General features: G+C 36.7%; 1 protein-coding gene and 1 long non-coding RNA gene across 3 annotated transcripts in view; one reads left to right on the plus strand and one right to left on the minus strand.

The window, feature by feature from the left end:
• SPRED1 (sprouty related EVH1 domain containing 1) overlaps positions 1 to 27,365 on the minus strand; it is a 63,361-nt gene that overhangs the window by 10,236 nt on the left and 25,760 nt on the right. Inside the window, exons 2-4 of the mRNA XM_032691440.1 lie at positions 19,082 to 19,256; positions 8,517 to 8,685; positions 7,237 to 7,286 (exon numbers count right to left, since the gene is read on the minus strand). Of these exons, the coding sequence (XP_032547331.1) occupies positions 7,237 to 7,286; positions 8,517 to 8,685; positions 19,082 to 19,256 (394 nt within the window). The remainder of the gene's footprint in view (positions 1 to 7,236; positions 7,287 to 8,516; positions 8,686 to 19,081; positions 19,257 to 27,365) is intronic.
• Positions 15,099 to 24,626, plus strand: LOC116788532. 2 transcript variants are annotated; one of them, XR_004357668.1, is made up of 3 exons: positions 15,099 to 15,192; positions 22,298 to 22,418; positions 22,695 to 24,626. It is a non-coding gene; the product is annotated as an uncharacterized LOC116788532 (long non-coding RNA). The 2 variants fall into 2 exon arrangements; XR_004357667.1 differs by having other exon boundaries at positions 15,105 to 15,342.

Below are 27,365 nucleotides of genomic sequence, written 5' to 3' on the forward strand. Positions count from 1 at the left end.
GCTTAACTGACTGGGGTATACTTCGGATACAGCAGAGCATTTTGATACTAATCCCATTGGGCTGCCAAAAATGTACTGTAGGATGTTTTGTTTGTATTGAGAGATGCTGTAAAGTTAACTGGCTGTCATCATCTGATAGCACTGAGAAAATTCTGGCATCATCCAACTTCCAGCAATGAGAATGTTTTAGCTTTATTACAAGGACTTGTATATATCAAGAAAACATTAAGAGGAGAAGAATAAAAACACTGCAGAAAACTACTGAGGCAGAGGCAAACCGAAAGTTTTGTCAGGTTCATTTATCAAAATACTTAAGGAACTTATTCTGAGATTACATTAGCACCTCACGTATGTAAAAGCCTAATGTATCAAGTTCTAAGACTATCTAGAGAAACTGGAAGTAGCGGGTCTGTAGCTGATTTTTAGGAGAAAGGAAATCATCACATTACTAAAAAATTTATGTATTGCTCAAAAGCACTGAGTGGAAAAACATTAAATTTAGTAATTAATTAACGATCAGCTTAATGAATACTAGAAAGCATACACCCCAAGAAAGATAATAGCTCACTCAATCAGGTTAAAGTTCCCATGAAAAATTTTGAAGACAGGCAAAACTTCAGAAAGAAGTACTTTTTGCAGATCCTTGAGCGTGACAACAACACTAAAGCAACGGACCCTGTTATTGTCAAAATCTAATATTCTGGTCAAACACTCTTGAGAAAGGAGTATTAAAGAAATGTTGAAATGACTGGCAGTTAGACTTCATAGATGTACATTTATTTTAGGAGCAAAAAGCATCAAATATTAGTGCAATATCAAACATCTTCCTAGCAGGAGGCATTCCTGCAGGTATGTTGCCCAATGACAAAAAGCTTCCAAAACAGTGGTTCAAACCACAGAAGAGCTGCATTTAAAACAAGGAAGAAATGCCTACAACTATTTTTGGTTTGAGCAACGTTAAAAATTATTACAAACATTTAAGCCAACAGCTAGAAGCCATTTTATAGAAACCACAGTGATAAGCACCCTGTTTCCCCCTTGCTCCCCTCCCCCTGCTATTATAAATTTGAATGGTCTAGGGAGAATGGAGCAAGCTGCAAAAACTACTACTTCTTTCTTCCCAGGGAAAAAAGACAAACTACCCACAAGCCAGTCTTTATCCCTGGGTGAGATTTGCAACAGCCTGCATTATTTCCTGTCCCTGCAGGTGACTGACACCTTTTTTCTTCAGCAGTAAACTACCTACACTACAGAGCAAAAAGGACACGTATGCGCTCCCCCTGGCAGTCAAGAAAGGCTTCATCTAATGAAGGACACAGGCAACAATCATCTATTACAGTGCTAACTAGCAGTGCCAGACGATGTATGAAAAACAAACCGTACTCTTAAAGCAAACCTTTGTGCCCTACACACAGCAATTATCAAAGAATGCTTTTAGAAAATTCCAAAATGAACATCACAATTCAAGCTAATTGACTTCAAGGACAAATATTGGGGTGGCAGGAGACAGAGAAAGGCACCTGATCTTTTGCAAGGCAAGAACTCATAAGACAGCCTTTCCAAAAGCACAATGCTCACCTTACCAACCTAGATACTACAGGTAAGCGGACACAGCTGAACTTCTGATATTTATGAAAACCAAAAAGCAATCAGGTCAATTATGATCTTCTTTAGCCACTAAGCAGAACAACAGAAATGCCAGATGAACATCATGAATTCTGTGTTTTTAATTAAACTGTAGTTTAGATACAGTCAAACCACGTTTATTTGTATCCAGAAAGCTTTTCATTGAACAACACTTCCTACTCCAATCTGATGTTTTATGATAAGGTCATAAACACCTGAAAACCCACATTTATAATGGAAACACTGACAATCTGAAGTAGGAGGCCCTAGAAAACAAAAAGGCTTTTGTGTTGAAAATCCATTTAAGTAAAAGCAAACATATAAAGTTTTCCACAAGAACTAAGCTTGTTATATTAAATATACAGAATATCACACACAAACACAGATGCACATATTCCCCTTTTCTACTGTCCAAAGCAATTACACCGCCCACATTTGATATCCTTTAACCACAGCCTGCAAAGTACAGTACTGGCATAGGTTATTCAGTATCATCTGTAAAGTAACCTACGCCAGTTTTTAATGCACAACGGAAATCTGGTTTGCTCCCAGCTGCTGGTATAATAATTACTGTCCTATGGTTGCTAAGAGATACTCTGAATTTTTTTCCAAGACTACTAAAACATTTCTGTGCGCACAGGCAAAAGGATGCTGGGTAAAGCAATAAAATGACTCCAGCTGTAGCTCTCCAGCAGAATTCAAAGCCAGATGACAGCTGTAGAGAAAATGAAAACCAGACTTCTTCAAATTTTCTCTCCTTACTTCTCCCAGTTTGCCAGAGTTAAGTCCGGGAGAGAATTCAACATTGTTCTGCAAACATTGTTAAAAATGTTCTGCTTTAAGTAAGTTTAATGATTACACAGAAGGATGGATGAGAGACCACATTTCCGTTGCATCCCAGTTCTTGCATTTACTTCCCATGAGGCCTGAAAATCTGCTGTTTGATGCTAACCAACACAAGAATGTTTAAATGTTTTTTCCTTAATTTTTCAATTGTGAATAGATGATACAGGTTTCAAAAACATCTGTATAACTTCCTTCTGCTTTAGCTATTTCTAAGACTGATGGAGCAATATATTTGGCAAAGAAACTATTATTTTCAGGTACGTGTTTCTGACATGGGGTGAAATATGAACTAGATTACTCTGAATATTTTGTACAGTTTGAAGTAAAAAATAAGACATTTGACATGCTTCTTTCTTCAAAGGCTGTTCTACCTGAATATATAAAGCACACTAGTTGCAAAGAGGCTGTTACGGTGAGGAAGAAAAAATATAATTCCTCCTGTTTCTAGAATACAATTCCAACAAAAAAAGCTTAATAAACCCAAATATTTTAGCACAGTATATGATTAGATTTATTTTAAATTAATAATGTGAATTAGTATTACTTTTAGTTCTAGGAACTGGACCTAGTCAATTTATTAACTGCACTAAATATTGCTAATCTTTACTGGTTTACCATGTAGTACTGTCTTCTCCATAAAAACAATGGTAAATTATTTCACATTTCCTCACAGGTCATAATTTACTTTAGAAAAATAATACATAATACAAAAATAACAACTTCAAACCTTTTGTTACAGACAAAATAAATTGAGTGGTCACTAAATAATGCAGTTATGAAAAGGTCTCTAAATAGTGTATTTACAAAGAGGCATACGAACTGTTAGTGTCCTTCCTGACTGCACCAAAACCACTTATGATGTAAGTTGCAGGCCTTTTCCAGCTTTGTATTAGCAAAAATCCCAACTTACTTACTTCTGAAAGAACAAGCCAAACTTTTTCTTCTGCTTATAATTTATCAGTCTACAGTTTTCTTCTGCCAGTACTAAGAAACTGAAAAGCATAAGTGATCCATTTCTTACTACTTCAAAACTGTTAAAATGTGCTGGTAGCCTATAAATAACACCGGTATGGCTGAATCAACAAAACATGAAAGAAATTAAGACTCAACTGCTCTATTTTTCAGTTCTCAAAAGCAAGACTTACGCACTTCAGGATCCAAAACCCACATAAAAATAATTTTAAATCCATGAGTTCTAGATTTCATTGATTAGATTTCCTTCTAAGAAAAAAAATTCTGATTTTTATGGTTTTTTTTTTCAGTTAAGCTAGATGAGTTTTAGAGCAAGAAGTTTGTATTTGGTAGAGGAAAAGAATACAAGCCAATCTTTTAACAAACAAGCAAACTGACTTAAACAAGCTGCTCATCTACTACATTCAAAATGCATCATTTTATACCAAAACCATCCAAACTTGCTACCCAAACAAATTCCCATCATATATTTCCATGTAAGTATATATACATTTGCAGGCTCAATTTACCAACATTTCACAAAGTCAGATAGCTCTTCATTATCTCATTTGTATATTTCTATTTGAGACTAATCTGGTAAGACTAAGGCTTATTTGATGATATAAGCAATTTACATCTAATAGGTTAACTAAACAACTAATAATAATTGTAATAATTTAAGCAACCATTAGAAGCAAGTATGAAAACCTTTGATTGTATTCCTTTAATACTGAGACTAACATTATTTGTCAACTCAGAACAGCTAAAGAAACTATAATGAAGCTATGTCTTCTTAAAATGATAAATTTGATCTGCAGTAAAAAGAATGCTTTCTCTGTTTGATTTTATTTACAAAATGTAAATAAAACCCCAAAAAATCTAGTAACCCAAGATACAACATAGTAAGCCAAATGCTACCCTAGAAAGCACAAGAGTTCGGTTTTTGGATCTGCATTTAAGAGATGCACATACAACCTTTGGACAATCACTGTTTCTGCTTGCTACTTCTATAAAATGTAATAATAATTATTACAAGGAGGCATTGAGGTTTCACAACACCATCACTGAGAAGATCAATTTTGATCTTACTTGGATCATTTTATTTGCTCTCTGTAGCACCAAATATAACCAGCCAGTAAAATAACTTAAGAAGCATGTTTAGCTTTCTTCATCACTGGTCATCTTCATGACAAAAAAATCAAAAACAATGGTAATGAAATTTATGTACAAACTACATACTATATTCATACTTCAAATATACACTAAATACAGGATTCCTGCTGACTAGAACAGCACAGGCAAAACTGCCCTTATATTCTACCCGCACTCTAAAATGCCCTTGCATAGATATACTCCAAAATTTACTCAAAAATACTCTCAGAGACTTGGGAAAAGAGCTTATAAAACAGCAAAACAAAAAATCATTAGGCCTTTTAAACTACACAGAGGCAAGAAGTGGGGGAGGAGAAGTCAACATGACTCTTCAAATACGCAGTGCATTATCTTTAAAGAAAAATGGTCTTATCCACCAGTTAAAAAACCCCAGGGTATCAAGTTTCATTTACAAAAGTATCAATCATGGAAGGGGAAGGAGTTAATAATATGAAGGAGAATGTACACTATTTGGTATTTCAAAGGTATTCTTGGTGACTAGACCTGGTGCCTGTAACTAAAACGCAGCTTTTCTACACTGACATTCATAACCCTGCAGTTACAGCTTCTCTACTGATACACAAACCTGCTAAAGCAGCGTGCATTCAGTCTTCCTTGCACTTTTTCCCCCCCCTCTTTTCTGGTATTGTTATTGACAGGCAATGCTAGTATCACTTATTTTACTTTGGTATGTAGAGATATGGTAAGAGATACTGGCTAGCTTTTTTGCCTTTTGAAAGTAAGCAATTCTTGCCAGCTATCCATGGCACAAATCCCCAAATGTAATGTGTGAAATTACATTTTATATCTAGAATGTAAAAGATGGTTCTACCATGTAAAAGATAGTTTGTACCACATAAGATTGTTTGTACCTGTAATATATAAATATTGTGTATATATATACATACACATCTGTTTTATAAAGAATATTTTTAAAATATATGTGTTTATTTTTAAAAATATATATAAAGTAAAACTTATATTTAGATATGTAAATAGGTGATGCATTTATATTCACATGTATATTGAATAGTTGTTGTAAATACACTTTTCTCCACTTTTCCAACAACAAATTTTGTAACTCTAAGGAACCACAGATATTTGCTTCAATTTTGGCATCCTTATATAGAAATATAATAACTAGGCAGCAAAATCAAGAGGTAATTCATTTGTTCTAATCTCATTAGGCCTGAAGAAATTGTTCAATAATTAATCCTTGCAACAAAGCATGTTTAAGCAAGTCTTTTAAGAGCTGATTAAGGACTGAATTAACTTTGGCACACATTTCCTCCATCCTGTAAAAATCTCATTCCTTTTTTAAATCTGAACTATCTAATATTTATAGCAATTTTACTTTCAAGTGCCTTAAAATAAAGCACTGCAAGTAAAGAACAACAGGTGGTTGCACAGCCAACACTCACACAAAGAAATAAATTTCTTCTATCATAAAACAGAAAGAAATCAGGAGATTTCTGCATTGCCACTGCATTGCAGTATCCTTTCTAAATACTTGACTCTCAGTCTCCTATTGTAATTTCATTCTTACCCATATCTTCTAAGTCTGCTGCTAATTTTTTTGATTTTGTGTTGCAGAGATTCTACACTCGATCTATCTTACACTGATAAAGAATTTATGCTGGCATATATGACAAAACTACTTCCCTCAAGAAACTTAGGAATACTATCAATTTTCTGAATAGCCACTAAGACCCCTGAGTCAACTTATTTCTTTATCAGCTTCATATTAATTTAAATATCTGCACTCTGAAAACTGAGTATGTGTGTGAATAAAGGCAAGGCTTTCCCTAAAAATGTAAATAAGAAGGAAGAGATAACAAGCATACATAGACAGGAGGAGGATTTACTCACTTATATTACAGCTTTTTACTCTGTATGTGTGTATACATATATCTACCTCTATACCTATATATAGATATTCGTAATATTTGTTTATACTGGCTTTTTAATTAGGTGGATTCTTGGATATTACCAGGCAGTGCTACCCAGCAATGTCACAGTACTTATGGTATATGATATGGTATTTGTGTCAAGCACTATAACTCTGAAGCATGGTTGGACATACATTTTTACATCTTAAAAGCCATTATGACCTATAGAAATTAGTCAATTGAATTAGTCAAACTGAACAGTACAAATAAGGATCCATAAAAACTTGAATCTCAACAAATGATTGTCTTCAGTGTGTTTTTAAAAATGGTCTGAACTTCAGCCCTTGTCTGGACTAGATTCTTTTATCTCAACATCTTTTTAACTCTAACCATACAATGAAGTGTCTTATCACTGCAGAGTGAAATCTAAGAAAACAAACAGAATATGCAAGTAAAAAGATTCTTGATTCCTCTCTTTTTTCCATAAGAATATTTCAAGTTCCAATAAATTTAAAGAGGACACATAACCTGAACAGACATTTTGAACTTAAAAATTAAACTCAAGATGACTAATCATTTTATTGATTAAATAATGCCTACTTTGTGTAGGACAGACAATACTGTAAATCTTCTAGATAACTGTTCAGGAATTTATTTAATTAAACTGAATTTTGCTATTGCTCTTATTTTACTTATTCTCACTAATGAGAACAAAATTTGTTCAGCATATTTCTAAAAAAAAAATGCACAGTTCATTTAAAAATTTACTCACTTGAAAGCAGTCTTCTGCCACTTCAACATCATTTTGGGAGGGTGGATAACCTACACATAAAGGAGAAAAAAACCAAAGTAGACAAGGTTATTTTCTTTTTATTTACAGCTTACTGCTTCCAGTAGTCCACACATCTTTCAATATCCAGCTATGATGATATAAACATTCTTGTTTACCTTTTAAAACCTATTAACCAGTGTATTTCAAGTTGATTTAAGTAAGCATCATTCATTTCTACATTCTGTACTTTATACACTGAGTATTCCTACCCACACTGCTCTCTCCTGTTCACACCTTTCCTGTGAAAGCATTTTCAAAGTGTCATCAGCAGTCAGAAGCAAGGGAGTACGTTCCTTTTAATGTAGCATTTTGAAAATTAAAGGCAGATACATTTGGTTGGCATGAATGCACACTGTGCTGTATTTTGCTATAAATCAGCAGAAATTGGAACTATAACACCCTAAGAGAGAAAATTACTCTTGTGTTCTCTAATTATCTTGAAGGGATATGCATGATATCAACACAATTCAAAAGAAGTCATTCTACTATGTCAAAAAGTATTTCCCTTCAGAAGTATGTTTCTCCCTTTGTTAACAAGACATCAAGTTAAATCCCTAACATTACTTTTTACAAGCCTGAAAGAGATGTGCTTTCAATTCAAGACACCTGTTCTCTTCCCTCCCTCTCACAATGCAGCAATACATTTATCGTATTTTCAGCTCAGAATCTAGGCTTGATGATGACATTAGTGAAGCTCTGGAAGCAGTTAGCCATATTACTATTTGAGCAAATTCTTCTACTGTTCCACAAATACCTGTCCTCAGAACTACACTGTCAGCTGCTAGTAAACAAACAACACTATTAACTGAAAGTATGTGCAGATAAAGAGAGAACTCAACAGGTTGCAAATCATTCAACTTCATAGCTTATCCTCTAAGAACAAAACAGCTGTAAAAAGCTTCTGAGAATAAGATCCAAGGGAGACAATATAACAGTGTAGCTTCCTTCACTTCTTCATGTCTAAAAGAATGAGGCAATGCTATATTATGTAAGGATATTTCAGGAAATTACCTTATTAGTGTCTGTAAAACAATTTAAGACACTTGGATGAATGGCACTTTAGAAATACCAGAAGTGCTATTAAAAACTGTTAATACTACAGATCAATCCATGTTCTTAAATACTGTCAGCACTGATGTTACATAAAGTGCTTTGACATCTCAATTAGTAAACACTCAGTATCTCTCTGCCCCACCAAGACCTTCACCTGAAATATGTACCTTGAGAAATATCCTCTACTGCTCTCCGAATACCTCTATCAAATGCTCTTGCATCAGCAGGACTCTGAAATGTGAGGCCAAACTTTTTGTCATCAATCTTCCAGTGGTAAAAAGTAGGAGTAACTTTGTTGTAAACGAGGTCTTTCTTTAGTGTGCATTCCAAGACCACCTTCCAAAAAGAAAACAGAAGGAAAAGATATCAGTAACCAATATATCTGAGAAGAAAAGGTAGTCATACATCATAAGAGCAGATAGAAATCTCTCTTTAAATTTCTTCCTGCTAGAAGGATGTAATTTAAACTTAATTTCCTTCATGGCCAAATTATTCACTATCAGTTGCTGATAAGGTGGTAGGGATTAAAAACACTATTCACATACTAAGTCAATCTTTCCATTTGAAAATCTCACCAATAAAAGTATATCAAACCTGCAACAAGCACTTCTGTCGGTACAAACTTGGTAGATATTCAGCAAATTAAATAGGCCACATCTCCTAAAAACCATTACTGTGCTGATACCAAATTTTACTGTATCACTGGGAATTTTATTTATATACTTATTCTATAAAATTTTTGAGCACTAGACTAACTTCATGCTGCTTTCAGGCCACATCAGATTTCTCCTACTAGAAAGGCTCCTAGACAAGTGAAAATAAAACAAGACAATTGTTTTAAAAACTGTAACTAATAAAATCTAAAATCTTCATGAATGTATTACTACCTGCACCTAGACAGTAATACATTTATGGCTCATGTTCAACTATAACAAAAATAGTAACCATGAATAATGAACAGATTTATTTGGCTACAAAATCTTTAAAGGTATACATGCACATTCAGTTATGAAGCAAAGTCAGTCTTCACACAGAATCATAGAATGGTTTGGGTTGGAAGGTACCTCAAATATCACTTAGTTCCAACTTCTCTGGACAACCTGTTCCAGTGCCTCACCACCGTCACAGTAAAGAATTTTTTCCTAATATCTAATCTAAATCTACCCTCTTTCAATTAGAAGCCATTCCCCCTTGACGATGCTCTTGCAAATAGTCTCTCTCCATCTTCCTTGTAGTCTCCCTTTGTGTATCAGAAGGCCTCATCATTTCCCCACTTTAAATAGTCTGGTTTTAAAAATATATTTGCATATTTACTTTACTGGAAAAAATTATTTTAAGCAACATTGTTACGCTCTGAGTGTTTCTTGATTTTAAAAAATCAAATGTGAACAATAAAGTATGGAGGGAAACACGCTGATCTGCTCTTGTAGCACTAGGTATAATAAAGCTTGCAAAAAGACAACCTATCTCTGTATTACTACTTGATGCTGAGAACCTACACTGACAGACGAATGAGAAATTTTAGTATTCTATCATTTCAACATTAATGTACTTTCAGAACTTTAATGTTTAGTTTTGTTACATATGCAGCTTTTTGAGAAAAAAACCAAAATTCCTCACAGGACGTGGTAAAATTAATTTAATTATAAATATAACTGAGAAAAAACCCCTCACATTTTAAAAAAATATGTCTGTACTTAGGTTATTCTTACATATTCCTTATGTTCCTCCTCTCCTTTCATATCTAATTATTACATAGACAAATAGGGTTTTTCTTTTGCTCTTTATTATTTATTCTCCCTAGACCACACCAGTAATCATTGACTGCTACTGACTTTTACCTGTCTCTAGAAGGATGACGGTCTTTCTGAACATATAAACTCTTTCAGCATTAAAATAATTTTTGTTACTCCACTTGGAATTCCCTAAATGGTCAACAATATGTAGGTAAAACTGCCTATAAGAAAACATAAAAAGGAATCTAACTATTTGCTGTAGGTGTGTAGGAAAAGGTGCTGCAGAAAGAAAAACGTCATGCTGCAGTTCTAAGGTGTGTTAAATGATCGTTCTTTGTTCCTTTGGATGATCTTAAACTTGCTTCTTCCTTAAAGGAGGAGTTAAAAATGAAGATTGCTCATATCAGTGCCTTTTCTAGGTCTGTGAGCTCTTTTGTGGGATGCCTAATACATTAACACCAACTGCTTTCATGCTAAATTTTGTGCGCATTTTCATCCAAAACATCAACAAAAAGTACTGCAAGCCTGATTTTACAACACCTCAATGAACATCTGGTCCCAAAGGAATTAATCTAGATTTTATCCTGAAAATTCATACCTGGTGACAATTTTACCACTAGAGATAAATAACTGGATTAAAATTTTACTGAGTAGAAGTTCTGATTTCCAAAGATACCCAAACCAAACCAGAAAACCCCCAAACTGACTCCCTCCAACCCAAAAAGCAACACTGGTACCACACACCCCCCATCTCCAGCCCCCACAACATTTTATATGACAAGATATCATTAACGAAACAAGCAAACATCCTATCCAACACTAATTGTTTTCAACTTAAGGAAATAACAAATTTGATGGGATGACATGGGGAATAGGGCCTGGAAAAAAACAGACCTTTGCAGAGAACAGAGCAACTCATTACAGGAGTGAGCTGTAACTCCAAAAACTGCCGTTTCAACTGCTGTGACAGCTAGCAGCTAATCAGATGCTGCGATCACAGTTTTTACCTTATAATGTATGTTTGTGTGTTGTTCTGTTGGTGTTGGGTTATAAAAGGGGCTACGACCCTAATAAACTTGTCTCAGCTTCACCCCCGAGTCCATGCCTCAATACACCACAAAATGGCACCCAACATGAGGCATGAAAGAAACTAGCTGTTTCTCTGGTGGTGTAGCTCAGCTGAACACAAGAAAAAAGCGCTGAAAGGAAGCAATGAAAAAGAGCTCTTAATTATCTTACGCTGGACGATAAGGTAAGCAGCTGAGAACGAAATGGGAACCCCTTTAATTAAACAGCAAGAAGTTGTATTGCAAGCCTTTGCTGAAATCCTTAAAAAATATGGGAAAACAGTAAAGGAAGAAAGTTTAGAACATCTCGTTGTGGACATCGAAAGCCGATCCCATGTTAACTAACAAACTTTGGGCAATCTCTTTATTAACAACATGGAGAGTAGTTTTTAAGACTCTGCAAGCTCATGCCAGCTCCGGAGAGGAGCTGTGGAAGCAGAAGGAGCAGTGGAAGCCTGGAAAGGAGTATTAGGCAAGCATGGCATTGGAAACTGCAACGATAATGGTCGCCTTCTGCTAGAATTCTGTGCAGAGCAGCAGCTCACCATCACCAACACGATCTTTCAGCAGAAAAATAGTCTGAAGACAACCTGGATGCATCCTAGATCCAAGCATTAGCACCTTATCGATTATGTCCTGGTGTGACAGAGATGTTTGCGATGTCCATCACACCTGTGTGATGCCTAGTGCAGAATGCCAAACAGACCATCGACTTGTGCGCTGTAAACTTAACTTCAACCTTGAGTTCAAACCTAAAAGGAGGTATTCCAAGGAGGAGACTCCAAGTTAACGGTCTTCAATCAGCTACAGGGAGATACAGCTTTCAGGCAAACCTTCAAACTAGGCTCAAAGATCCATAGATTCCTCTCCAGCAATGCTTTGGCAATATATTCAAATAGCATCCTGCAGTCCTCTGAAGAATCTTTAGGGTTCTCCTTCAAGAAGAACAAGGACTGGTTTGATGAAAACAATCAAGAGATCCAAGAACAGTTGAGGAACAAGAGAACTGCTCACCAAGCACACCTTGCACTGCCATCCTGCCATGTAAGAAAAGCAGCCTTTTGTCTTGCATGCAGCAAGCTCCAACAGAAACTTTGTGACATCCAGAACAAGTGGTAGATCAATCTAGCTGAAAAAACTCAATTATGTGCAGATACAGGCGATCACAGAGGATTCTATGTGGCCTTGAAAACAGCATACGGGCCTACATACCAGGTCCAAAGCCCCCTACTGACCCCCACCTGACCCCCTATGGTCAGGTGCTTTGCACACATAAAATCTCCATTCTGAATCATTGATCTGAACACTTTCAGACTCTTTTCAGTACTAGCCATGTAATGCAAGACTCAGCAATTCAGTGCATTACACAGCAACTGGTGAAGAATGAACTGGACATTGTCCCTACTATGGGAGAAACTCTGAAGGCCATACAGCAGGTGAAAACTGGCAAGGCAGCTGGAGTTGATCGAATTCCACTCTAAGTCTGGACACATGGGGGCCATGCACTCCATGCTAAATTTCATGAGTTTGTGGTGCGCTGCTGGGAACTAGGCGAACTACCATCAGACCTACGTGATGCAGTCATCATCACTTTGCATAAGAAGAAAGGAATTAAATCAGACTGTTCAAATTACCGTGGTATTACTCTGCTCTCCATTGCTGGCAAAATCCTGGCAAGAATACTTTTGAACAGACTAATACCTGCTATAGCAGAAGAACTTCTACCTGAAAGCCAATGTGGTTTCAGAGCCAACAGGAGTACCACAGACATGATATTTGTTCTCAGACAACTGCAAGAGAAATGTAGGGAACAGAACAAAGGTCTCTATGCAACCTTTGTTGATCTCACCAAGGCTTTCAAAACTGTGAGCAGAAAAGGTCTATGGCACATTTTGGAATGTTTAGGATGTCCCCCCAAGTTCCTTAAAATGATCATCTTACTTCGTGAGGATCAGTGTAGCCAAGTCAGTTATGGCAATGTACTTTCTGAGTCCTTTCTAATAACCAATGGTGTGAAACAAGGTTGTGTTCTTGCACCAACCCTATTCACAATCTTTTTCAGCATGATGCTCCAAAGGGCCACGGCAGACCTTGATGAAGAAGATGGTATTTACATTCGATATCGTACCAATGGAAACCTATTCAACCCAAGGCGACTGAAGGCCCACACTAAGAGCTTAAATCATCTTGTCCGGGAGCTGCTCTATGCTGATGACGCCGCCCTCGTCACCCACACAGAAGTAGCTCTGCAGCGTTTAACATCCTGCTTTGCTGAGGCTGCTGAGCTTTTTGGGCTGGAAGTCAGCTTCGAGAAGACAGAAGTTTTCTATCAACTGGCACCTCAGGAAGTCTTCCATCATCCCCATATCACCACTGGCCAATCAGAGCTCAAATCAGTCCAGCAGTTTAATTACCTGGGTAGCCTCATCTCCTCGGACGGTAAGATTGATGGAGAGATAGACAACGGGTTAGCAAAGGCACATAGACCTTTCGGAAAACTCCATAAAAGAGTATGGTGAAATAAACACCTGAAGAAAAGTACAAAGATCAGTGTTTACAGAGCCATAGTGCTGTCCACTCTTTTATATGGATCCGAATCATGGGTCATCTACCCCCACCACCTGCGTCTCCTAGAACGCTTCCATCAACGCTGCCTCCATACAAGCAGCAGTCACAAGTATTGAGGCCATGTTGCTGAGAACACAGCTGTGTTGGGCAGGGCACGTCTCAAGGATGAAGGACCACCGCCTCCCTAAGATCTTGCTTTATGGTGAACTTGCCACTGGCTGCCGCAAAAGAGGAGCCCCGAAGAGGAGATACAAGGACTCCCTGAAACAACATGTCAGCCTTGGTCATACTGATCTTCATAACTGGTCTACTCTGGCCTCCAATTGGGAGGCCTGGAGACACACTGTCTTTAATGCTGCTGCTTCTTTTGAGAAAGCACACAGGATCACTCTCGAGGAGAAAAGACAACACAGAAAGAATCGTGTCTTGCTGATACCACCTAAGGAGTCTTTCTGCTGTGCCTTTTGCAACTGGACATGTCTATCTCATATTGGCCTTTTTAGCCACCAACGCACTTGTAACAAACGTGGGTAGAGTCCTTCCCAAATCTTCGTTCACGAAGCCCAGCCATGATGATGACTACATGTATTGAAATGTTTACAATGTTTACAATTAAACAGTTTTTCTTAAAAAATAATAAAAAAGGGGGATTTGTGGGGAACAGGGAAAAAACCTGGAAAAACCCCCGATCATGGCAGAGAACGGAGTAACTCATTACAGGAGTGAGCTGTAACTCCAAAAACTGCCGTTTCAACTGCGGTGACAGCTAGCAGCCAATCAGATGCTGCAGTCACAGTTTTTACCTTATAATGTATGTTTGTCTGTTGGTGTTGGGTTATAAAAGGGACTATGACCCCAATAAACTTGTCTCAGCTTCACCCCCCTGAGTCTGTGCCTCAATACACCACAGGATGACAGTGATTTTTCACATCTAAAGCTGCATGAAGTTAACACAGTAGATATAAGTGAAAGGGCATGGAAAAGGGAAAAATTTGTTGCACCAAAATTGTAATTGACATAAAAATTGACATGTTATCAGATAGAAGAATCTATATAAGCAAGACTTCATACCTGCCTCAGCTGAGAGAAAACTCAAAAACTGTAGGTCAAACATCAAGATGATCTAAGGTTTGTACTACAGTCCATCAAAATCAATCTTTTCTCAAACTTTAAAATCAATTTAAAAAGTAATTTAAAAAGTAAACAATTAAGCTTTTAAACAGCAGATTTTTAGACAAGAATGGTATTTATATTTAGTTTTAGCTTTGTATCTCTCCCTTTATACAACTACCTGTTCTTCAAAGGAAAGATTTTAAACTTTGTCATTCCTGACTCATGATCCAAAAGATACTAGTACTTTTTTTTTCCCTCTCCTTTGGTAAAAACTTGCATGGCAAAGGACTGGAGTAGAAAATAGAAGTCTACTAGACTTTTCATTCAAGAATGTAAAATTCACCAAAGCCTAAAAACCTGTAAGTTTGAGCCCAACGTATGTTTAACACTAGTGCTATTAAGATAGAAGAGAGTCACTGTAAACACAGTAAGTGAGAGCAGGAGACCTGACAAGGTTGGGATGGAGTGCAATTGTTCCAAGCAGACTGGCTGGAACCAGATCTAGGAAGGTGAGTACAATAAAGTAGGAAATGTGTAATTATGTAAATAAAGTCTTCACGAAATACCCTTACATTCCAACACGGATCTAAACAACCTGATCAAATTAGCAGGGAACATTCTTTCTCATTAATTAATGCAATGGCGCCACCACTTTGATTTTCTTCCCAGATAACTAAGATGGTTTTTTTTAATGCCACGAGATGTTTTAAATAGCTCTGTACTGCACAAAAATTTTGGACGTTCTACATGTAGTCTGAAGCTTGTTCACAAAAGGGCTCATAGCAACCTAACTCTCAGGTATATAAAGAAATGATGAGAACCCTCTCCAAGAAGGAACTTCAATATTTTGAAGTTCAGTCCAAAAGTATTTCATTTATACAGCTGACTTACAGACAGAGATCTACACTCCTAATTAAATGCCTGCATAGCCTATAAAATATATGGAAATATCTGGCACATTGGAATGGAACTGCAGTTTAGTGTCAGAAGCAGCACCTGGAGAAGCAGGAACTAAAGCTAGTTCATTCCTTTTCAGCACAAGCATTCAAAAGGTATCTGGAAAATACGTCCATCAAATACCTCACCTGTGGATTTCAAGTTGCTTTGGAATGAATTCCACCTTTCTATTGACACATAGGTTAAACAGTTACACTGGCATTATGATTCCCATGTATCTTAGGTAAAAGCCTGAATTCCATTTGCTCTGTAACCTCAGGTATTTCAAAACCTATGCTTCCCTGTGTCCCAAAAAAGTGCTCCAAGTTCCACACTCTAGGTTTTCCAGTTCCCAAAAGAAAAGACTTACTGGTTAGAGGAAATCAAAATATAACCTAGCTTGGAAGATATTTTAACAACGTACAATGTGACTTGGGGGGAACTTCATTTGTAAAGATGACTTTCTTTTATAATCCACATAAGTATTTTCAGAAACAGCTGTATGTACCTTGCAAAGAAGTGAGTGAACTGAAAACCATGGCCCAGGTGACTAAGCTGTAATGACTTCTAGTTATTACAATAGATTAAACATTTCTGAATGTTTAAGTGTTCTAAGTCTGAATAACTGATGTGTTCAAAATGGTTTAAGAAGTTGTTTAAAAAAAAAAATATTGTTACTTTCTCTTCACAAATACAATGGCAGAGCAACCAACTAAACAGTGTATGAATAACTTCAAAGATTATTCAGGCATACAGGTTTACCAAGGGCATTCTAAAATGAGATTAGAGTGATAATGGAGCACAGAAACAGCAGATTCAGTATAACAGTTCCTCAAAATCTCAAGGTGATCACAGTATTTGGTCTCTAATCCATAGCAAATACAATAACAACTTCCATTTTTATTTTATTTTTAAATAAAAAATAAAATTTATCATTATTATGAAATAGCCAACTGTCAATTCTATTTGGACTAAAACCTCAATTGTTTGGCTTTATTAAGGAAAAGGTTAAAAAATGTGCTTTTACAGTGACTCCACAGGAAAACCCTAAGAACAAATGTAAAACCATTAACTATACTGAAAGCATAAGGATCAGAACAATTCTAGAATCAGTGACCGGATCCCTGTCCAACAGAATTTGTCTTTCAGTCCCTGCTACCTACCGCCCTTCTGAATAAGCCTCACGACCTAAAGATGACCTTGCATATCTTGGTGTAGGATCTTGTTTCTTTTATGTTGAGAGAGGTCTTGTTGCATAACATACAACTTTGTTGTTAATTCATTACACATTAGCTGTTGCTTATAAGCACATTATCTGATGTCTGTGGAAATACGTGTACACATAGTGCCCTTTTACTCAGTTATCAAAGAATCTCTTGCTCTCCAGTATTCTTCCCCACACACTAAATCTGTATTTGTTAGTTCTCTGAGCTTTTTATTCACTATACACTGGAGAGATGTTCTTCCTAGCTTCATTTCTTCTATCTTCTATCCTGTGTTTTTGAGGGGCTGATTTCCAACAGCAACTTCCTGAAACTGCAGCAAGATCACAATGTGCCCTGACAGACTAGCAAAGGTCACATTTGGGGGCAAGCAGGGGGAGGACAGATGGACACAGGATGGAACACACAAAAAAACCCCAAACCAAAACAAACTGTTCAAGACAATAAAGTTTTGGAAAATGTATTCACGCTAACATGAACTTGATTTTGGACAGGAAGAGGAGCAGAAACATTTAAAACCTTCTACCAGAAGTGGAAACAAAACAAGGCTTGCTCAGGGGAAACAGCAGAGTGCAAACAGATCAGGACACTGATGGCTTGACATTTTCATATGCATGCAGGCGAAACACTAAACCAGCCTTCAGTTCCGAGCATTTTATTACCCTCAAATTCTTAAGGCAAGCTGTGAATGTTCCAAGTATTAAGAATTAAAAGAAAATTATCAAGTATCTCTAAATGCAATTAAGCTTCTCAAAAAACAGCCTCAATAAGGCTAAAAAAAAGTTCTAAGGGGAACTACTGCAAAGTGAGGAAGGAACTGCAGGTGCACATAGCTGTGCGGGAACACAGGGTACTCTGCTAATAGCACTACGCCTCGCTGAAACAACTGAGTCAGCAGAATTTCTATTTATATGCTCTCTTCCTACAATAGTCACAGTCAAGGCAGGAAACTCAGCAGTCCTGCTTCAAGGGAGAAACTGGTGTGCTTGAGAAAGGATCAGCAGTATGGTGTAAGGAAATTCTACCTTTTAAGCTAATACAGGAGTCAAAATCCATTGGCAGAAAACAATTGGTTCTTGATAAAAGTCATTAAGATGGAGCTTTTGTGCCTTCTCTATGTCTCTTTGTTTCCACAATAAGACACAGCCTTATTGTGTACCTTATTTGGTACACAAGTATTGAAGCAATTCTTAGTAAGCCCATTTTGTCTTCCATAGGTCTGCATGTGGAAATGGCTCAGATCCTACACCAGTTTTCCTTTTGTGAGGCTGATATTCATGATGCCACTTAAGACACATTTATTAGTGGGATTTGATTTTAGGCAGCTGAGGAATGAATACTGTCTGTGTGTTCATCAAACCAGAGCAATTCTTGGACCTGTTTGCTTAAGCTCTCTTACAATACAAAGTTGTTCTCGTGTCAAATGGCTACTTTCTGTCATAGTCAAATTCCACAACTAGCCATTACTGAGGAATTCCTTCTGATTTCATGTTCTTAAGAAATTATCTCATTTCCAACACTCATATTAAATGTAGTATCACTGGTATATAAACAAGATAACAAGACTTAACACTCCACTGGGAAAAAAAAATACCAAAATGTTTCCCCAAATAAGTGGAAATCTGCAATGAAAAAAATACGTAAAGTTTCTAAAAGATCAATGTGTTTAATTCTAAAAAAGCATGGCGTTACACCTAAAACAAACAATTGGCTCTTTAGGTATATAATCACTGACACAAAAAAGCTCAGCAACAGCATTAGTCTGAGACTATAAATTTACTTTCTAGTCTACAGGTAACAATAAGCAAGCATCTATACTTATGTCCCATGTAGTTTTAATATCACAGAATATGCTGAGTTGTAAGGGACCATGTCCAGCCCTGCACAGGACCATCCCCAGGAGTCACACCATGTGCCTGAGAGTATCATCCAAAAGCTTTTTGAACTCTGTCAGGCTTGGTGCTGTGACCACTTCCCTGGGGAGCCTGTTCCAGTGCCCAACCACCCTCTTGGGTGAAGAACCTTTTTCTAATATCCACTCTAAACCTCCCCTGACAACTATGATCATTAAATGGATGCAAATTGTTACCGTTTTATCCCTGAGTCGTTCTCCATGGATAAGAAAATCAGCACAGCTATTCTCTTCCTGGGGAATGACTTTGAAGACTGTGACACAGCTTAGTCCACCCCCTCCAAGTGGTAACCATCCACCACTTGAGTCATCCCGGGTCATCACCACAGCTCGCACTCGTGCATAACTATTACTGAAAGAGATGCAAAAGAAGAAATTAGTTTTTCAAAAACAGAAACCAGTGAAGTCTAGTTAAAACCAAAACAAAACAACAAACCCATAACCAAGGTCACAATAATTAACACTGTCTTTCCACAACTGTCATCCTAGATGAAACCCATAGACCACACTCTAAAAAATGTTCCTCTGTACTTTTATGACTTCATTAAGACTTTTTGGAGCTTACATATAATTTCTTGTAAAGAAACTTAACCAGAGAATATAGTTCCCAAGTCAAAACTGATATTCTTCTAAAAACTTCACGGTCAGTAATCTAGCTAGAGGGTTGGGAAGAGAGTAAGAATCAACTCCCGATTTATTTTAGACTAATCATGAAGCCAGTCAGTCACCATGAAATTGCATAGAAAAGAGAAGAAGAAAGCAGAAAGAAGTCAGGCCTTCTGTCACTGAAATCTAAACACGAACAGGCTTCTAGCCAGAAAACCCTGCTTGCCTTCATCCATCCCTCCTCCCCACACACATAACCTGTCCTTTGCAAGGGTAGGTTGGGACACACACATTGTGGGGTTCAACAACAGAACCAGTTAGAGATACTGCAAATAGTGATTTTAAGTATCTACTAGCTGGTTCTCTCCTGTAGTGAAAGCATTTCACAACTGAATGGCTTTTTCCCATCATTTAACATTTTTATAAAATATACAAATGATTATCATGTCATTACTTAGGAGCCAAATCGCTTTTTCGGAAAGGAAAAAGAGGTTTTGGTGATCTCTCTCTCCTTTTATTTCTTCCTTTTAAATTAAATGACAAGTTTTAATTTTGATTATGAATTTACCAGTATATCAGTTGGAAAACCCCATGGTTAACCAAGGATGTTATAAGATCCTATATTCAAAGTATGGTTTACTGCATGAATGTAACAGTTGATGAATGAATATTCAAACACCTTAAATATCATTCATGTTATCTTTTGCAACATATTCTGGATTGAGGGTTTAAGTACTTATGCCAGCTGGCATTAGTGATGTCAAATTTAAGGGCTGAAAAGGAAATATTAGAAGAGGACAAAGTTATTCGTTCTGTACAAAATTACTTGTGATAAAACCATTCATCAAGCTACTGTACTTTTAAAAGATCACTGCTTTATTTTTTCCCCCAACTATACTAAAATAACCAAGGTAGGCTTTTTGTGTAATTAATATATTACATTCTGACACACACATATGATTCACACATATGATTCATTTGTGTGTGTGTGTATATATATATATGTATATAAAAAGGAATTCTGCTGCAAGCATCTAAGCTTAAATACATAATGGTTTGCAAAATGGAAAATAAAACAAGACTATGAACCTTTAGCTTACAGGCAGTTGAATTTGTTAATAGATTTTGTTTGCCCCCTCCAAGCAAATCCCAGCCCCCTCCTCTCTCTAAAAATCACAGTTAAAATGACAGTTCAGTCAATGTTTCTCACCATTTCTGTACCAACTTACTTCAGTAACTACTCAAACACAGCAGACAAATATCGTGAAGAAAAATCCAATCCTTCTTTGTATGCATCTATCGCAATTCTAATATCTGCAAACAAAAATGGCTACATCTTGATGCTTAATACTGTTACTGAAAGTTGAATCATTCATTCACTGATCTCTATCACCCTATTCACTGCAATACAGGTTCAAATTGTAGTTGTACATTTCAGACACAGGTAGTCTTTTGTCTCATTTCTCTCAGAAGAGTCTCTTCTGACAGAAACTGAGGACACCGGGACTTTTCTCTGAAAAAGTAAGAAACAGGATGCACCAGCTGGTTAAGCCTACACACTGTTTTTGCTATTGTCCATTTAAGTGAAACACAAATTTAGCTCTGAAGTTATTAATTCTATAAATTTGGTTGTAAATCTGAATATTAGAGCTTTCTTTTGTATATCAACAGACTGCAGCAAGAGTTCAGTTAAACATTATTTAGGGATATCACAGAACTTCCCTTAGGCTACATAAGAAAACTTAAACTATAACATATTAATTTTTCCTAAAATGAAAATTTACACTCCACATTAATTTTCTTTCCAAGAATTGCTAAGAAGATGTAAAGATGGAGGTTTCTTTATCATACCCTGTCAGTGTTGGGGTATTCCCCTCCTCCCTATACTGAGATGTCTAGTCTAATTAACAATCTTGTGTTTTGCTTCCCATATATTCCAAGTGGTTTTAAACATTTATGCTTTCAAATATTTTGGAAATGGCTACCAAATCCACTGCATTAGTGCAAGAGCCAAAATAAAATTCCCCAACAGGTAATATTTAATTAATAACCTCTTAAATTGAAATAGTTTTTCCATACAACCTCCCTGTAAATTAAATAGATAAATTAATTACTTTACTTGCAACAATGCCAAAGACTACAAAGAGATTTTTTAGTTTTTTTGTTTCTGTTGGTGGCTGTTTTTTAACATTATTTTTTATATTTGAATGGAACTCACAATTGGTAACAAATGCTATTTTTAGTGACAATACAACTGGTTTGCAATTAGCCAAAATGCAGTGGCAGGACTTACAAATGATTTCCATCTCCAAAATCCTCTGTGAATGAAACAGCATCTGCCCGTCTCACTACTGGTATCACCAAAAGCACTCAGATGCCTTTTATCTGTAAGTACTATAACCTCACCTACTCCTGGGAACTTCAGAACAAATTGCTAAACTGCTGGTCTAGCTTAGCTGTGGGAAAAAGGGCAGACAAGGCTCCAGTGTTTTGCTAACACAGTCTAACGTTTTTACTTCCTCCTGCATGTTTAGTAGCTCTATCAGGAATACCTGAACAAAAGAAAAACCAAAAAAACAGGGCAATCAGTTGAGCATTGCTCTTATGAAGCCTTTTACCAGAGCTACCACAAACATGGGAAATGGAGTATGAAGAGCAGCACTGCAACTGCAGGCCCAAACCTAGTGTACTGCAGTCAGCTTTTCCTGAGACTCCCTGATTTTGCTTGTGGCCACTTGCTCTTGAGGTAGAGCAAGGTTTACAGGAAATGGTATTCTGGCCATAGAGGAGCATGCTGCTTCCCAAAAGTCAGTGCTGAGCACCAGTGAAAAGTAGGGACAAGAACATCGTTCAAGATCAATTCCTAACAACAAAGGAAACAGATCTCTCTCATGTCCGAATGCCTCAGGTAAGGACATAAGAGTACAGTATTCTTCTGTGGTTACAGGAAGTTATAAATCGAGATGAAGGAGAAAAAGAAAAAAAAAGGTTATCTACAGTGTTTTTCCCCCTTGTAGTTAAGACTTACTGAACAGTACAGCATATGTTTGAGTGCTAAACCTATTAAAACTTAAATAAGGCAATTCGAAGATAGCATACACATAGATAATATGTATATATATTGTATATATCTTATAAATGAAAATCTGGTCCTTGCCTGCAAGTTGCAAATTTTTTTTTTTAGTACTATAAAGCTCCTACCATTACCATCAAGAAACCTGGATGTACAAGTGGAATTCTAAACTGAACCATAGGAGAAAATGACCCTCTTAGATTTGGTAAAAATATGGTTTCTTTCAAAGCTGGAAAGCAGATTTGCAGAAAAGGACCTCAAGTTTCATATGGATACCAAGCTGAACATAAGCCAAAAACATGCCCTGGGGACAAAGGAGGCCAACAATATCCCAGCTTGCATTAGAAGTGTTGCCAGCAGGTCTTAGGAGGTGATCCCGCCCCTCTTCTCAGCACTAGTGAGGCCAGATCTGGAGAGCTGTGTCCAGTATTGGGCTCCCAAATAATGAAAAACATGGAGCTCCTGCAGTGGGTCCAGTAGAGTGCAACAAAAATGATTAAGGGACTGAAGCATCTGTCATATGGGGCTGCTCAGCCTCAAGAAGAAAAGACTCGTGGGTATCTTATCAGGTTATACAAATACCTGAAGGGAGAGTGCAAAGAGGATGGAGACAGGCTCAGAGGTGCCCAGTCAGAGGACCAGAGGCAACGGGCACACACTGAAACACAGGAGGTTCCATTTGAACATTAGCAACCACTTTTTCACTGTGAGGATGCCTGAGCACTGGCACAGGTTGTCCAGAGAAGTTGTGGTGTCTCCATACTTGGAGAGTTTCAAAAGATATCTGGACACAGTCCTGGGTAATCTGCTTTAGGAGGCCCTTCCTTGAGCAGCAGGTGTGGACAAGATGAACTCCAGAGGTGCCTTCCAAGCTCAATTTTTCTTTTTTTTTTTAAATTTAATATCATATTTCAAAGTACAGCAATTTCAATAAAATACAATTTCATAAATATAACCAATATGGGTTAATTTATGAGAATTCATGATACTTTGAAGCAAGAGTTGTCACTGTGCACAACTGCTATTTAAACACTTCTGACAAGGGGAAAAAAAAAAGGTGTTCTGAAAAATCGTGACACACTCTGCTATGAGATTACACTATCTTTGCTGGCATGCAAGTAACAGCTCCAGGCTGATCTGCAAATGTGAAACGGTCATGGATCAAGGTTCTTTACCTTTGACTGGCACTTTACACACGTACTTTAACCCTTCCAACTTCTGGTGCAATATCCTTCTGTGTTTGTAGCCTTACCCAAAGAGCATACATGAATCACACTTGACTTTTTATGGTTCTTATTATCCAAAAAGCTTAGCAGAAGATTTTATGATTCTCAGCTAGAGAAGTGCTCAGGAGTACATAATACCAGGCCATTTAGCTAAAGTCTGTTTTACTTGCAGATAGTCTTTTTTGAGTATTGACTCAATTTAGAAAAACAAAATAATGTCACCAGTATCACATGAGTGTATCGGTGCACCGCTGATGTCATAAACCGCTTGTTACTAAAGGTTTAGAGAATGAGTACCACCAGCACAAAACATTAATGACTTGGCTAAAGCAAAAGAGATGTAAATATAACACAAGTACTAAAGAAGACATATTTTACATCAAGAAAACATATGACAGCACATATTTTTTAACAAAGAGGAAATTGCTGTAATAGCAGCTACATGAGGCTCTGCCTAACATGACTATTACCTTTCTCCTCTCAAAATTATACCAGCAAATCAGAGTATACACCAAACTCTTACACTGGTAGAACTCGAAACTTGGCAGATTTTCTCCTTTAAAAAAACCCAAAAGGTACTCTTCAGAGTAAACAGCAACCATACATGGCTACTATGCCTAGGAAGTTTATTTCTGTGAGGAATTTAGCAAGCAAAGACATGTATTTCCAGGGAGAATTACATACAAGTGCTGTTACATTTAGGATATTGGTACATACACTGATTTACTGAAGAGCTTTGGATTTTGCCAAAAAACCTGAAGGACTACTGCTCAAACAAAAAAAAAAAACCCCAAAAACGAAAATAACAACAACAAAAGAATCTTACAGAAACCTGAACTACCAAGCAAAATGGCTTGAAACCAAAATCATAAAAGGGAAAAGCTACATGGGAAACTGTATTACATAAGCAGGGGATAACTGGTATCCTGAAAGAGCCCAAAATATATGATTACAATTATTATTTAGCAGAAGAGGCTTATAAAATAAGGGATTTGACAGTGCACCTACAATTCAAAAGGGAAAATGAGATACAAATGAACAAGTGTCCAGAACAGGAAACTGTCAAAACAGTATATTGTTCTCATGAAGTATTCTCTTGGACATAACATCAGAATAAAAAAAAAATATTAAAAAATAGGAATGGAGTTCTAATGCTCCTATTTTAATACAGACAATTTAAGATTTGTGACCATGTAAAGTAATCAATGCTGCAAGGAAGAATGGCTACTGCTGTAAGCACTTTTGCAAAGCACAAGAACACATGAAGAATGGAGAAGCTGTTAAGAAGATCTGAAAACCATCAAAATTACATACAAAGTAGGTATTTGACATTTCTGTGAACAACATTTTAGCTCTGCTCCCCAGCATCTTTTCTTGCTTAATAATTGTAGCTAGTTTCTATTAGTTCTGTATGTTATTGATGAGCACGTGTTAAATGAAGTAATATTTTAGCAGATTAAAGATGACAACGCATATTTGGATTCCATCTCTTCTAAAGAAACTCCAGTTTTCCTAATAGAATGGATTCTGTAACACCATCTGGTGTTACAGAAAATGGCATCTGATATAAAATACAAAATCAAATAAAAAACCCAAACAAACTTATTTTTCTTTCTACCCTTCCCCACAGAAGTTAAAAAGAATCAAAGTAACATTTAAAGATTAGTCTACAAGTTTTGGACATGTATAGCAGAAATACATAAATAGCATACTTCCCACAGCTGCTTGCTTTACAACAGAGGACTGCTGATATGAAGGACTCCTGGATTAAATTCCATCCAATTTTAGACAGATAACTTATACATAATTTGAGTGGTCAGACCCTGGTACTCCTGTGCCACCCCAGTTTAATGGGCTTCCTCCAGAAAACCCTGATTTTGTCTCATTTTTAAAAGCTGACAGCCATAACTTTCTTACCAAGTTCTTGGGTACTGATGCTCTGTATTAATTTTGATTTGCTTACCATGGAAACACATAGATAAAGATGAAAGAGCCCACAAATAGAACAAGAGAAAGAGGTTAAAAGGCTTAGGATTTTTTTTTTTAGATAAGTTAACATTTCTTTCCAACCTTGCAAAAACAAAGCAATGTCTAAAGAATCCAATGAAGACGAGCTTTTCATTTTCTCCAGTTCTTCAGCAAACTTAAGACAAGCACAAGTCTGCAGCCTAAGGCAGATTCCACTGCAACTAAGACAACTTGACACTTCCAGTAAATGTCGTCAGACAACATCCATCCAGCTTAGAAAGAATTTTTTTTTAAATGAAGCTTACAGATTCAGTTGTGCTTTTTATTTTCCTGGGAACAGCAGTGATTACTACAGTTTAGAATAACATAAATCATGGAAAGTTTTTCAGGTAACAGTTGTATCTGAACAGGTCAGAATTCTCTCTTCTCTCAGAGACATTTTCCTCCAGCCTTACATGCTCACAAAGTCCAAGTATCAAGTATGCAAGTACAATTAGATTCCCCTCATAGTCAAAGCCATTGGTCATCTAGTCATTGAGATTACAGATGGCAGCACTGGAGACCCCATTAACAGGAGATGTGAACACATTAATCAACAAGTCATTTTGTAATAAAGTTCTTGACCACTAAGACAAGATGAAGGTAACTAACACATTCCTTAGCTACCCTAAAGTATGACAGGCTGTACTGAATATTTTATTTTCAAACAAGCATCTGTGTACATTCTATTTCACTGCTTGTTGTATTTAGGAATAGTACCTCACAAATTTCCAGAAAGCTATTATTTTCCTCCTAACACACCTAAGAATTTATTTAGCAAAAATAAAGGACAAACCTGTTACACTTTATCTAACACACCAGAAAACATTGTCACGGATTTTTCTATTTACTATGTCTGAATTTGTCAGCTTATCCTGGATGATACACTCTTTGGGACAGGGACCATTGTAATGAGCGTAATTCAATAAAGACCTGAGTGCATGTTGGTATACAGAGCTTAGATGGCAGCTGCTACATACTCTTGATATTTTGGCAATACATTATGGAAGAAAAAAATCACCAGGCCCATTGAACTTACTCACCTAAAACAACACTTGATATCAGGCAGGAAAGCACAAAATTTAAATTTATTCTTAGCACATTAAAAGAAATTTATGAAAGGTCCAGATCATTCCTGGCAGGCATTTCTCACTCAGCCTGCAAGAACAGGAACAGAATCTGGAACCAAATAAAGCATATCCACACTTATAAAAATAATCTTCCTTTAACAGCCTTGCTGAGCTGTGAGATTGCTAATGAATGTTGTATACAAACAACATTCATGTATTTTAAAACTATGTGAATTGAAATTGTACTATCATTCATTGATATTGTTAAATCTAAAGCTTGTCTCAACAGTTACACTGACCTGGTTTTTTAAGGACTTTAACCAGCCAATATGAAAGCATTTTAAAGTAAATTATATTCTAAGAAAATCCTAGTGCCAAATTCCCCCTTTTAATACAGTAAGAAAACAGTCAACATCCAAAAAGATGTTTTGAATGCACAAATCATGTGTCTGCACTAACAAAACAAAAAGACTACAAAC

Source organism: Chiroxiphia lanceolata, chromosome 6 (genome assembly GCF_009829145.1).
Source record: "Chiroxiphia lanceolata isolate bChiLan1 chromosome 6, bChiLan1.pri, whole genome shotgun sequence".
NCBI lineage: Eukaryota > Metazoa > Chordata > Aves > Passeriformes > Pipridae > Chiroxiphia > Chiroxiphia lanceolata.